Raw genomic sequence first — 14,957 nt, forward strand, 5'->3', positions numbered from 1 at the left:
TGTACAGAAAAGAGGCATAATTTACATTAAAACTGAAAGAGAGGCCAAGACATTTAATTTCTCTTTCATGGGAATCCACTGCTCCATCACGCTTGGATATCTCTAGTATTTCTGCCTTTTTCTTTCTTTTTTTTTAATGTCTCCAAGACAAATTCCTGTAGCATTCCATTTCTCCTCCTTCAACAGCCAGCTTTTCTGTGTTCTGTGCTGACTGATTTATGGAGCTATAAGAATGTGTTTACCCATTTTTCTGCCTTTACGTTCAGAAAGAGGTGATTTTGTTTTTCTTTCTTGCAGGCAGACAGATTCTTTGTTTTTCTCCAACTCACTGCAGCTGACACCTTCTGATAAAGAGAAGGGCTACTGAGGAAGACTGCTCAGGTAGCACCACAGAAACCATTAGCACAGCAGTATAGATACAGGCTCCATATCAAGACAAAAAACGTACTTCCCCTATGGCAACTCCAAAGAGCTTTACTGGCTCCAGAAAATGGGCAGGATAGTTTTTCAGCTGCTTTATGCCAGTTTTGAGCTCAAGTCCTACTTTCTTGTTTACAACCAGAGGACACCTTACCAAAGGGAAATCTGGACTTATGTTGGTGAAGCTTCCTCTCAAACTGCCCCGAATTAATCAGACAATATCTATCCATTTCACAGAAGAACCATTAAGCTGGTATTTATTTTACCTAGGTATCTGCTTTGTCTTGTTAGAAAAATGCTTATCTTAGGTCATACAGACCTAGAAAACACTTTCACAATGAAAGTGCAACTCAATCAAACTGCAGTTAACCATTTCCACTGAACTTGCTGAAGCACTATTCATTTTCAAGGAACATGTAAAACAATAACTCAGCTCTAAAAAGATTTGGTAGACTCTCTTCACTGACAAATGGTTAGTGGTACAGCCCAGGAATAAAAAAAAGTTTCAAGCATTAAAATCTCACTGATCTATCAACTCTACTTTGTCTCAACTCCTCTGTCTCTCAGTATTGACCAACACACTGTAAAGCTTAAGTAGGTACTCCGTGTCATTTGTTCGAAGAGAAGAAAAACCAACAACACTTGTAGACTTCTGATGGAAAAAGAGACTGCTGAGCTAAGTGGTAAAGTGGTTATTTGCTAAACCACGTTTCCCAAAATCATCTTTTCCTCTCATTAGTGTGCTGAAATACTCAAATACTCTATTGTGCTCAATGAGAGTTTACATCTATGGACAAAAAGTGACAGGATCAAATACTTCTTGCATTCAACGACCAGAAGAGAAAAAAAAGGGAAGGGAGAAGGAGCGGAGCAGAGCAGAGTGGAGCAAAGCAGAGCAGAGCAGAGCAGAGAGGAGCAGAGAAGAGGAAGAAAAGCAGCCTGAACAGATAAATGAAAGAATGGAACTTGAAACAAATGAGTATGTTCTACGACATCACATAAATGAAATGAGAGCAAGAATTAGGCCAAATGATAAGAGAATGACTAGAAACAGGAGCAAGGGAACAAGAATTCTTCAACTGGACTGAATAAGACAACTGCTCTCCCACAGTTGATGTATTCCCTATTCAGGAGTCTATTTCTGGTGTTGCCAATCAAGAACAAGTAAGATATTCTGTCACTCATTCCAGCCTGATGCATCCACAAGCCTATTTTTGAAATAATTCCCAATGCTGAAAATTTTCCTTGAAGATGTTTACTTGTTCACTTGCCATTGAGGAAGATTTTTGCAATCCACTACTTTTAAACCAGGAAGTTTCACGATACTTTTTTCTCCAGTTAAAGCTGTTCTGGGACTAAATTCTTACTTTGTATCTAAGAAAATAAAACATTTACTCTAGCAAATTTTTGTTTTCTCTTCGGCTTATGCTACAGAGGGAAGAAGGGAAGAGGGAAAAAGAGCTTCAATCTGCAGATGTAGTCCAAGTTTTAAAGAACTAGTTGTAGAAGTTCTGACTCTTTAGCTCATATTGCATTGAGAGAGGAGGGAAGTAGATAAGAAGAATTATCTAAGGTAGCAGTCTCCCTCTCCAAGAATAGATCTTTTATATCCTCAAAATACAATGAATCAACATATGAAGTTGTTGAGTCAAAAAGACATGCTAGCACAATGTGGAAAGAGAAAGAGAACATATCTTAAGAAGAGCTTTGTCAGTCAGCAGCTTGATAAATTCCATCTTGGAATACTATAGAAATCGAATAATGTCTTCAATATGTACATCTGTAGACTTCTGTTCTTCAGTGATAAATATATAACCTAACTGCTGAATTCTCTCTCCCATGCTCACTCTTTAAATTTTCTGACACTGATGGAGGGTTTTTGATTTATTGGCAGCTTCTCATTCTTAGTATTTTTCCTAAGTTTGATGGAGCACTAGATTTCCAAGAAAGAGAAAAACAAAATTTTCCTTACCTGAATTTTGTCTTCTCTGAACAAGGATCTGCTGCTCTGTCAGGACCCACCCTGTGTTGGTTGCATTCAGCAACTCTTTTTGTATTCTGGCTTCACGGGGTTGGTCAATGTCTTTCTCATCAGAGGTTTTCTGGTTGGAGAGAGAAAGAATGGCAAATGTACTCTGCCTAGTACACATGTTTTTTCTTGAGTCTGTATTCCAGCAGGGTGACTCACAGTTTAAATCTGTTTGTCTTTCCTTGTAATTTTATGGCTTTATACCTCTGTCAGTAGAGGAAATGCTTGCAGTTCCACTTGCTGGGCTACATGACAGGCCTCCCAGCCTTGGTGGAGAGAGGGAAAATCAGCAGTTTTCCAAGTCTCATCGAGCAGGGGATTTTCATTCAGAGAAGACAAAACTAATGAAGGCACTTACTTTTCAACTGCTAGTTACTGTGATTTGTCCACAGTATGTTTCAGTATCATGTAGTTTTTTTTCTGCCTTGCCTCAGAGACCCTAAAAAAATTCTTCCTACGGGTTTTCTATAGCTCTCAGCACTATTAATATCTACTGAGTTTGACAGAGAGATATGTAATGAACGCTGAGATTAACGCAGGAAAGGTTGTTTGTTAAAGAAGATTACCGATATGGCTGATCAGTTTCAAGACTGTAATTCAGCTGCTTAAGAGGATCTGAATGTGCTTGCTGTCAGAGGAAAGGAAAAGCAGAAAAAGTATTTTTATTCAAAAGACCACCATGCTTGTCCACTCTAGAAATAAGCCTTTGAGGGAAACAACAATGACAATAATCAGTATTTGAGAGACTGGCAAGGGCTGAAGGAACTATATCTGCCGTACCAAGCCTGAAAAATAAAAGCAGAACGTACAGATATGCTACCTTTTTACAATATTCACTACTTCCTGGAAAAGAGTTCTTTCATCAGTAGCGTAACTGACTTCTAGTCCTGTAATTCCCGATCTTGTGAGCAAGGGTGCTTGGTCTCTGCTCCCTAGAAAATAAGTAAAACAGATCATTACATTTTAGAAGGAATTGCAGCACTTCAGTCAACAGAATATAGAATGAACTATAGAACAAAACATTAAACAGAAAAAAAAATAATACATTCTCTTTTTACCTTTAACATAATTAATTCCACACACTTATTCTGTCCCTCTTGGGTGGAAAAGTTTGTTCTTTTCACTTGGTAAAATTATATTACAGTAATAATCTCACACAAATTCTTCCATATAATTGAATTTGATTCAAAAGAGAAATATACAGGAGTTCAACTACTGGAGAATTATTTTTGAGTAGGAAACATTAAAGCACTATGCGATGGCTCACACAATATGTATCATATAGTATGTATTTTAATTGCCAGCTTAGCACAGTGCTTTGCAAAATGCTTTGAAGAATTAAAATGCTACGTAACATTACAGTTTTCATTTATAAACTTCTTGAAAGTATACTTCTTAAAGACACTGCTAAGTCACTAATAGAAATGGAAAAACATCAGCAACTTCACTCAATGCAAATTAAGTGTCTGCACTGATAATGTGTGTATACAGCTAAATTCTTATGCATGCATGAGCTGATAAAGAATAATATGCAACACATACACTGTATTTTCATTTTCTCTATACAACGGATTGTATCTGATTTATTAAGGCAATAATCTGAAATTTTTAAAAGCATTTGGCTTTGACACATTCTTAAGACCCTGATAATTAAAAAAGCACATTTTCAGAAATAAATGTTAAAATGAGTACTGTAATTTGCAAAGCAATAATCATACAAAAAAGGAAAAAACTGTATCAATATTGAGTCACTCCCCTCAAGAAGTTCTATCCAAGAAAATACTGACAGCTCACACCACTTAAAGCAAGAAATGTCACATTATCATTTAAACATCATTTCATTTCACTTCACTAATAAAAACAGATCAGAACCTTCCCTCAAATATTACAGGATATCTTTACAGAAAGCCTTTTCTTGATAATTTCGCAGAGAGGCACACACCTAGGGAGCCATAGTTTTCTATACTGTGACAAATCTCACTTAGTAAGTTAATGGAGACAATTTTCCTAAAGATAGTAACAAGCATACATACCAAAATAAACTTCACTGAGAATAGTAAGGACTTAGCATAACATGATAAAACATCCATAATACTTTGAAAAATAAACTGGTAAAAGAAGGAGCTGTTGCCTTATTGCTGAATTTATTTTTGGCAGGCTTTTGTCAAGACTTTTTAATTTTAGACAGTATTTTGTGGTTTAATACTCTTTACAGTGTCAAAGAAACCCGAAAAGAAAGGACTTTTAAATATTTTTTACTAGCCTAAACCAGTGGTACTCAACCTTTAACAGCTGGAGAGCCACTTCTTTCTTTACTAAATGGAGTTGTAGAGCACCATAAACATCAAGTATCAACAGTGTGATTTTTTTTTAATTTTTTTTATTTTTTTAAATCATGACACTTCAATGTGTGAGGATGCTGCCTCATCATCATCACAAATTGATACATCACGACATGACACATCAGCATCCTCTCTCCCAGCAGCACTCTGTCTTCAACCCCTTCTGGCTGCTAGGAAGAAGTGGGGTGGAGGGGCGGAAGGGGCAAAAGGGCGAGTTTTTCCCCATTCTGTCCCACGGCTGCTGGGTGGGAGGTGATCTCTACTCTTACCTGTGGGGGGATCCCAGCAGCTCCTTTTCTTTCCCCCTATGGGAGGGGAAACTTCAGCGACTCCCACACTGCTGGTCCATTTGCTCAGTGCTCCCCGCGCTGCCTGATAGAGTGGAGCGCCGATCAGACGCCTACATTGCGAGAGCCGCCTGTAGGGCCATGAAGAGCCACATCCGGCTCTAGAGCCACAGGTTGAGTATCACTGGTCTAAACAAAGCCAAAAAGGTACAATAGAATAAGGGCCCCTGTTTAGATCCTGAAAGGATCAGATAAAACCACAAAAATAACCCTTAAGTAAAATATAAAACATACTGTCTTGCTTTTAACATTTTCTACTTGTAGCTATCCAGCAACTTGCGTAGGAAACTAAAGGCAGGTTTTCCTCTTTATACTTTCAGAACACTGCAGGAGCTTGTCCACAAGCATGCAGACAGAGATATTTTGAACATGTTCATATTATTTCTGATTTACAGCCCATGCAATGGTTCTTCAGAAGACATAAGCAGGAAAACTCTACGTTTAATATGGCCATTCATCCAACAGTCAACAAGACAAAATTAAATGAGCTAAACAGCAATATAGACACTCTATTATATTTTGCTTGCTACTGTTTGCTTATTATGAAATAAGTATTTTTGTAAAGTATGTGAAAAAAAAAAAACAATAAAAGAAATAAGAACCTTGGCTGGAGAGCGTCCTGTCACTATCAATCACTATAACGCCAGTGATTTCTTTTTTATCAGTATCTGGAAGTGCTGTGTCTGATGAGATGCAATAGAACAAAGCACAGATCGGATCAAACTCTGGGTCTGGTTCCAAATCTCGTCTGGTTCGAGCATGTAACTCCATACTGATGAGGGTAAGGTGTTGGACCTACCAACAAATAAATACAACAAATCAGTACGTTTTGGACCTTTCTTCAAAATAAAATAAAATAAGAAATTATTAACGCAAATGAGCTAACTGTAGACACATGGTTATTCTAACTAAAAGGTCATATTCTAAAATAATTAGAAGCGATTAAACAGGCATCTCTGGATCTCATTTTTTTGCTAAAAACAACATCTTACAAGTAAATTAACCGCTTAGAGCACTTTTATACTCAATTATTAAAATTCAATGTATGTTTCTGAGTACCGTCTTCTTCTCTCAAAAGTAAACACAAGCAGAAATCAACATCAGCAATTATTAAATTCTTTCAGTATTTTCAAACAGTTTTGTATATTGAGCTGAATTCAGTTTCCAAACTCAGCACCACTGTTAGTCTTTATTTTCCTTTTCCTCCTTGCCCAAGACTTGCAAACAGGCATGAAGACTAAGTCTCTTAGAGGGAGGCATGGAGAATGCTTATTTTTCCCTTCACTTGCATTAATGAAATTCCACAACGCCTTGCTTTACCTTTGTGTAAAATAGTTTGTGTTATGAAACACTCACAACAGTACTTAATACTAATACTATCTTGTTTCTGTGTTGTCTTGTTTAATATAGCCAATAAACTAGACAAATGAGTGAATTGGAGGGATTACAAGGGAAAAATTGCAAGCATACCTGACCAAGCAAACTGCCCTGAGGGCCCTAGATTTGTTCATCCGTCAGTGAAACAGAACTGCACTATCAAGCTGCATCTCCATTTCCTGTAATATCTTTAGTTTCTTGTTGTTTCTCTCATGTTATCTACTTAGCACATAAAACTATCTCCTGAGCTTGTCTGTAAGCTGGTTGCAGCTAACTCCAAGCAGCGGGAGTGGTGACTAATAGGAAGGAAACACGTGCCAGCCAGCCAGCCAGCAGCCAAATATAGTAGTACTGTATTCACATTGCATCCCCTTCTCCAGCACTAATTTTATTCTCTTTCCTCAGACCAACCACTGACACACATGAAATACTCAGAAACACTCTTTGAGATACCTACCACCTTGATAAATGCAAAAGAAATTGGCTAACAGATTCAGAACTTACCATGTAGGGATTCAGAGAGGGTCTCACTAACATTCAGTCTGAAGCCTCCTTTCATAAGGAAATGATCCATGAAAGTTACCATCAACTAATTTTTCCAGTATTATTTTTATACAAAACACTACTATTTCCCCCTCCTGATTCTGTCTTTGTTTGTTTAAAGGAAGTTTTACCATCTTCTCCACAAAATATTGTGAAATTTAGTCCAATTGTATCAAATAAAGGCAATTGAAAATCAAACTAAAGTAGTAGAGCAATTACAGCTGCACACAGCACACACTGACTGATCTTAATTCAGGCAGGGACCAAGGAGGAAAGGTTTTTAAATACTGCCACTATGAAACTAGTTTGATAAACTGTCACTTTATAAAATCACATATAACAGTAAGTTACCTCATGTAAAGATTTTGCTTCTTGCAGGTTTTGCACACTGACTTTAAAACCGTAAGTGTTATTTAAAGATGGTCCTTCAATCTGAGAAGTCTCTTTCTTTGGAGCACCAAGGGCAGCAAACTGATTCTATTGAACAATAACAAAGAAACCAACACTCACATACAAATACTGAAAAAACTGGAGGTAAGTAAATTAATACAGTGTTGCCAAAATTAAATGAAAATTTACCAATAGAAGTGTAAATGCTACAGTACAACTACTAAAGGTAAGCTTTTACTATCCTGTTATTTTTTCAGCAGGAAAACTATAACTGGAATAATTTTAAGGAAACCTCGCAGTAAAGCAAAAGCCAATTTAAAATGCCTTAAAAAAAATTATATATATATATATATATATATATATATATATATATATATATATATATATATATCTCATATTGGCTCTTTTAGAAGGGTGAAGACAGGGAAACCAACAAGTCTCTGTATGCTCGACCAACAATTTATCACAATACCCTGCATAGCTTACAAATTGTAAAGCTGCTATATCGAGGGTACACTTACCCACTTGAACTGGGTGAATACCAGTATGTTAAGAACAAAGAAGATTATTGAGTCAGATCCATGACACATCTATTCAATTGCTCTGTTTCCAATAAGGGAGCAGAAATATTCTTTATAGAAAACATGAGTGATCAAATTCACACCATCAGTTTCCTTTCTACTCTCTCAGCACATTAGTGCCATTTACAGATTGCTCATGTTTTCAGAAAAGACAGTGTCTGAAAACCAACATATACACATGAAAACACATGAATAAATACATGTTTGTACATATCCAAGGCAAATAGCAACAGGACTCTGCAGGAATCACACTCTACCATTTTAAATATATTTTTCCAGATCTTAATAGCAAAAGAAAAAAATAAAACCAACATAGAATAAATTTTAAAAACAAAGTTCCAAAAGAAAACATGTGTTAGAGCTATCTGCTTAAGAGAAAGAGTATTAGTGAGAAAGAGAATGGAAATGTAAGTGCAGCATAACAAAAATAAACCTGTATGTAAAATCTTTATTTACCTTCATCTGTGTGGTTAGAAGTACTCTTCGAAGACCATCAGGATTAATTCCTCTCTTATGACACAGTTTCTGGGCTTTTGGTTCTAAAAACATACAGGAGCGAAAAACTGTTTAGCCTCAATAATATTGTCCAAACATTAAGCAATATGCTGCAAACAATCAGAGGTGTTTGTTTTTACATCGTCAAAAAATATTTATATATAAACAAAATTAACACTATTCTCTCTCCAATCCAAGGCAGAATGATTACAATTTGATATCTGTGGACATTCAGAAATGCACAATACAAGGCCAATCATTTACCGTATCTTACATCGTTATCTTGAGTACTGCAAAGTTATTTCTGCAGCACTATGTTCGGAATATAATTTATTAATGGCAATATAACCAACAAAATTTTGAAGTTCTCCAAATAAGTTACATGCCTTCAAGTTTTTAACTAGCACTTCAGAGTTCAGACAATGTCAGGAAGCACAAAGTTGTTCTGCTTTTCAACTTCTGTCATAATTAGTCACTTAAACAATAACGCGCAGGCCTCTTCCTTTTCAAAAGTGGTTCAAATATAATTTTGTGAGAGTGAAGGAATTTTATCAACATGTCAAAAGAATTATATCATATTCAGGAATGCTTTTTGTGTATCATTAAGATCACTTAATGGATTTACCTGTTGATAAAGGAGTAAACCCAAGAACTTCGTGAATTCCGTCGTGACTTTTTCTCTGTGTGATGGGTGTACTATGTAAGCAAATGGATCCAGAGTTTCCAGGATCAACATTAAGTAGAAGTGGAGATGTGTCAAAGGCTATCTTAATGTCCTCTTGGGTGGATGGAGAATTTTGTGTGCTTCCAACAGGCGCTACTTTATTTTCTTCAACAGAAGACAAAATAACATCCTGACTTTTCCACTCTGCATCTTCTAAATTGGACTGCTTGGGATCTGGAGATGCTACTTGTTGCCAAGGTGGAAGCACTGGAGAATCTGGTGAACTGTAACTGACATAATAGTCTTCTTCCTCCTCTTCCTTATCACATTCTAGAGCTGAAGCGGTAAGTGTCTTGCTTTCAGATGTAGTTTCATTTGAGTCTATGTCACTTTTAATATTTATAGAAGCTCCTACAGCACTTACAGACTTGTCATAGGTTTCCTTGGTTTGTGCTTTTGTAGGATCTGCCACAGAAGCGGGAGAGTCCTTTGTAGGCACTATAGGTCTTCCACCTTCCAGGCTTGACAAATTTAAATCTTTAGCTGCTTTTGCTACTTCTATAGATTTCTCTCCAGACAATACTGTGGAGCCGAAATTCTCAGCTGTCTTTTCCAGCTCAGCAGGATGATTCTTAGGCAATTTCTTGAAATGTTCATACTCTTCTTTGGCATGAAGCCATATCTGAACTTGTTGCTGGCTTGGAGCACACTTGCATGGCATTATAACAATTTTTTTGTCTTTGCTAGTTTTATGGCTATTACCTTCTCTTTTATTAGCAGCAGAGTGACCATAACGGGGAGGTGACCCCGGTCTAGGACCTTCAGTCATTGCTGAAAATGCAGTCTTCCAGAGTCGTAGCCCTTCTAATGAAAAGTCTCCCTCAAACTCAAGCAGGTCATTTGGAAGCCTAGTTTCTACAGTGAGAAGCCGTCCTCCAATCTCCCTGAAAAGAAAATAGTTTGAATCATTGCTTTAAACTAGACTGCACAGGCAGTTTTTGAGACTATACACTAGCAGAGTTCAGCTAACTAGTCTTCTCACAATACAATTCCTGTGGGCAGTATCCATCTTTTACAAAGCAAGCAGGCATACTTTCACTAATACCAAGCAATAAAAAAAGAAAGTGTTATGAATGAAAAAGGATGTTTGCAGAGGAAGTATAGTAATTTTCAACTTCAAATGTACATGTAACAGATGAAATCTTTCATGCAGCTGTGTCACATAACAGCAAAAAATTGTTTACAGGAATAAATTAAACTTAATATAATTACAAGCATATGTAGATAGAAATGCCTTTAAGACAGTACCTTGGCTTTTCTGGAGCATCAGAAGGATTACTGCAAAATGGTTCCTGATAAACTGTTTCTGTGAGATCATGATCCAGTAAAGTTGCCATGATTTCTTCACGACTGGGTGGGGACATAAGCGGCTTAAGAATGTGAGCAGTACGAGGTGTAAAACTTCCATTTTTTGACTGTGAGGGAGAACTGGTGGATCTTGGTGAACTATCCGGAGTTGGAGTTAATGCTTCATTGTTTCTTGAAACATATAAGTCTAAATCCACAGAGGCTGCATCCATGAGTTCACCATCAGGAGAAGACAGTACGGATGTAAAAGAGGTATTAACTGAATCAAGTGGTTGACAGGGTTCAAAAGTGGTTTCTTTTCTAATGTGGCTTTGAATCCAGTCTGAGCTGGTTGGCTGAGGAAGGTTAAGAAATCTCTCTTTATTTGTATTTCTAGTCAATTTAAATTTTTCATTTAGGCAGACCTCTGTCTCTTGCGTACAAGAGGTATCAATAGAGTTAGATCTAGAAGTTGAAGGATGAACATTTTTCCTCCGTTGACTATGACAGTGGTTCTCGTTACTATCCAGGGAGGTTTTCTCAAAAAGCTCAGGGCTCAGAGAACCAGGTCTTATCCACTTACTTGTGCTTGAAGAATGCTGTTTTTCTTCATCAGTTTTTTGGTCATTACGACATAGAAAGTCATTTTCTGTTGTTTGTACACAACCAAGATCTTGAACTGCATCACTCAGAAATTTTTGGGGCAAATTTTGATCTGCTGGGACAAACTGGCTTGCAGAGTAATAACTGCAAAATCCAGTTTGCCCTATAGTATTAATATCAAAGTTGTAATTATGGTCTGGAGATAAGCTATCTTCAAGGGAGTAACAGCTTTCAAAACCAGGGTCGGAAAAAAATATAGGGCTATCATCAGATACAGAATGATCAACACGACTAGCGACCTGTTGGCTTAAAGACTCCATTTTTGAAAGTTTTGGTGTTTTTTCTTTAGGTTTTGTACTCCTGGGAGCACGTGGTTTTCTAGGTGTGGCTGACCGTGACCTTTTGACTGCTTTGTTCTGTTCAAGAGGGCACGGGGTACCTCTGCTCAGCTGTGTTTTATCTAGTACTGGTTCTTGTGTAACATTTGCATTCTGAGCTTTCTGTTGCCTCTTCTGGAGCAATTCCTTCAAAACAGCCAGGCCAGACTGTCCTTCACTGAATGCTGATGGCGCCACTATAGTCCTGTTCTTATACTGGGAAATGGGTTTTGGTTGCGTGGTTGTTTCTGACAGAGACTTCTGTTTTACTGGTTCAGGTTTAAAATGCGACATTTCCAAAAGAAATCCTTTCTGTTTTTGATCCCAATTTAGTTGTTTCACTGGACTCTTCAAAGAGGTTACAAAACAGTTTTTAGGCAACTGAAGAGGCCCTGGACTTTCCTCAGATGACTTAAGAACAGAAGAAGGATCAGAATGCTTGGATGCCTCTGGTATACAAAAAATCTGCTGTTGATTACTATCTTTACAATGCAAATAGCTAGGCGAATGCAACTGATCCATCTTTGTTGAGTCCGAAGACTCACGAGCTTCACCTAATTTCCCAGCTGATGGTAAATATCTGTTTTGGAAATTTTTTATCTCTTCTGCTTTTACAAAGGTCTTATCTTTAGAGATGCACACATTCTGTGTTACCTGAGTTGAGTGATTAGATGAGTCAAATATGTTTTTAATGAGAGCAGATTCCTTCATTCTAAATACAGTACTTTGAGTCCTGGGCCTTTGAGAGCTCACTTTCAGTCCTTCTCTTCCAGATGCCACAGGAGTTGATGTGAAAGATGCATGAGGGTTTTCTCGTGGAGCAGGCAAACACTGCGCATCTAAAGGTTTATCAAGTTCCACCAATGCATGAAAACGGTCTGATGAATTACCTTGTGTATCAGCTGCTGAGGGGAACGGTGCTGATGGCAGATATCCTGCTGTAAAGCCAGGAAGAGGACCATCTCTCCGATGATGAAGCGGCTGTGAGTTGTAAGACATCTCAGGCAGATCTTGATGTTTCAGCACAAACTTCACTTCCGTGGTAGAGTGATTATTTCCTTTTTCATCTTTAAATACCATGCGTTTTCTTGAGGATGTTTTTTCTGTTGTTTTCTGTCTTTGTTTCGTTCTAGGTTTCTTCTTTCCATCCTCTGCTGTTTTATCACTCTGATTCATCTTTTTCTTTTTCTTGGTGGATACAGTAGGGCTAGCAAACTTCTTTTTACATTTCTTAACCTGAGTTTTTGCTCGACTATTTTTTCCTACATTAGAATTAACAGTCCTGTTGTGGTACATATTACCCCTACTATGTAAAGCTTCCCTGTCCAGGTTGGTCAAAATTTCTTCTGCTTTTGGATCAGTGGGAGACCAGCAGCGAGGTGGTGATGTGTTTACTGGGCTTGTGCTTCTCTCAGAAAGAAAACCTAGTTTAGACATAACATCACTATAGTTATAGTCACAGTCTTCAGCTTCAGCATTATAGGATGGTGAAGGAGGAGAAAGGATTGTGTGAGTCCTTTTTCTGAAAGATAAAGTTCTTTTAATGTTATTTTTAGTACCTGTTCTTTGCAGTTTTCCAGCTTTTTTCTTGGTTGACTTATGTTTTGCTTTTCTTTTATGACTTTTCTTTGGCGTTAGTGGATAAATAGGATATTTGGTTGCAGGAGAGTCGGGAACTTTTGGCCAAAAGTCTTTTAAAGGTGCAAGCTTTCTATATAAATTCATCTTTTCTTCTGTGAGTACCACTCTTTCCTCACTAGAATCTACTTTCCCTAGTTTAACAAGCATATTTTTTCTCCCTCTAAATCTATTGATGATAATATATTTAATAATAACAGGTGGCAGTTTTTTAGAAAGTCTTCTACGTTTTCGAGACTTCTGAGACCCATCCAAACTTTCAACACTTTCTATTGGTTGAGGTAGATTAATTTTTGAGTTGTGTGCGACAAAGCTTGATTCACTGTCTTCAGTCTCATAATTTACCTTTCGTTTAGTTCGAAGTGTGTATTTGTTCCCACATAATCCAAATGACTGCTCAGTTTCAAGAGATCCATCTCCAATTTGGCAGTCAGTACAATGAGCAGTACTTGTAGGCATTTTGTTTTCAAAAGCCTCAAAAGGAACTTGGACTAAGTCACTAGGTAAAGCACTATCCTTATCAGGAATATTACTACAACCATTACCTTGTGTATAGCAGCTTTCCTTCACTGATACAACATCACTTACAGTTGCAGGCTCCTGATGATTGATAAAACTATATTTCTTTTTATTCAGCTTCAACCTGGACTGTTTGTTACCTTGCTGTAATTTATATGTCACAGGAGCTAACTTTTGTGGTCGGCTAAGACAGTTCGAAAGAACAACACTAGGAAAGAACATATAGTGTGCTGCTTGTTGACTGAGACTTGGCTTTTCTGTTTTATGCTCCTGAAATTCTTCATACCTAATTTTAAGCTTATTAAGGCCACCTTCATCAGTGTTATTTTCAAGTGAATGTACAACAGTTCGACTGCCTCCTGAACAAGACACCAATTCACAATTTTCTGTAACTGTTGCTGGAAAAAAACTATTTATACTTGCGCTGCTGGCTTTTTCATTTAGTTCAGAGGATATTTTACCTTTGGAGTGGCCAGAGTGGCTCAAATCAGAAAAGCTAAAAGAGTTTTTATTCAATATGCTGTCACCAATGTGGCGGCCCACGTGCATAAAAGAGACATCTTTCTCAGTCTTTCTAATGCTAGTATACTTCCTGCTAGGTATCTGTCTGCTCACTGATGAAATATCATCTTCATACTCAAAAATATTATTTTCACATGAAGGAACTGGAAGAGTATCTTTCTTGTTACTCTCTTTATGTGAGTTTTCTGCATGGGTACTATTGCTGAATGATGTTGGGTACTTTGCTGTGTAAGTGCTTTCTTTTGTAAGAGAATGAACTGAAAGTTCCGGTCGTGTTTCTGTGTTTGGTTGCGAGAGTTCTTCGACTAGATCTTCGTTATTCAAAACGTGGTTAGAAAGGGCACTTGTGTGTTTACACTGAAAAGTAATTTTAGCAGAAGATGGGGGTTCTAGTGTAGCAGCATCTTTGTGAAAGATTGAGGTCTTTACAGACATTTTGCTTGTTGCAATGACGGAGGAGTGAGTTCGAGAACTTTCATTATTCAAAGGATTGTCTGAAATGGAAGACAAGCAATTTTACTCTAGTTTTCCTGTAAAAAAGAGTAACTAAGCTATTAATTATTGTAATGATATTGTAATGAAAGCCCTCCCACAATAGAAACCAAAACAATACTATTCAAACTCACATGCCATTTATGATCATGACAACTACAGGCCCCAAATACATGAGTTGCTTTATCAAAATCACATCATTAATACATTTGTGTCTCAAGATATTCTGTCAGTTACTTATAAATTATGGGCTTGAATACATTTCCCAAAG

General features: G+C 37.3%; 1 protein-coding gene across 1 annotated transcript in view; it reads right to left on the reverse strand.

The window, feature by feature from the left end:
• The window catches only part of REV3L (REV3 like, DNA directed polymerase zeta catalytic subunit), a 116,618-nt gene that overhangs the window by 28,934 nt on the left and 72,727 nt on the right, over nt 1-14,957 (reverse strand). Inside the window, exons 13-18 of the mRNA XM_048935527.1 lie at nt 10,497-14,688; nt 9,150-10,132; nt 8,486-8,568; nt 7,410-7,535; nt 5,741-5,933; nt 3,270-3,381 (exon numbers count right to left, since the gene is read on the reverse strand). Coding sequence (XP_048791484.1) covers nt 3,270-3,381; nt 5,741-5,933; nt 7,410-7,535; nt 8,486-8,568; nt 9,150-10,132; nt 10,497-14,688 — 5,689 coding nt within the window. The remainder of the gene's footprint in view (nt 1-3,269; nt 3,382-5,740; nt 5,934-7,409; nt 7,536-8,485; nt 8,569-9,149; nt 10,133-10,496; nt 14,689-14,957) is intronic.

Source organism: Lagopus muta, chromosome 2 (assembly GCF_023343835.1).
Source record: "Lagopus muta isolate bLagMut1 chromosome 2, bLagMut1 primary, whole genome shotgun sequence".
Lineage (NCBI taxonomy): Eukaryota > Metazoa > Chordata > Aves > Galliformes > Phasianidae > Lagopus > Lagopus muta.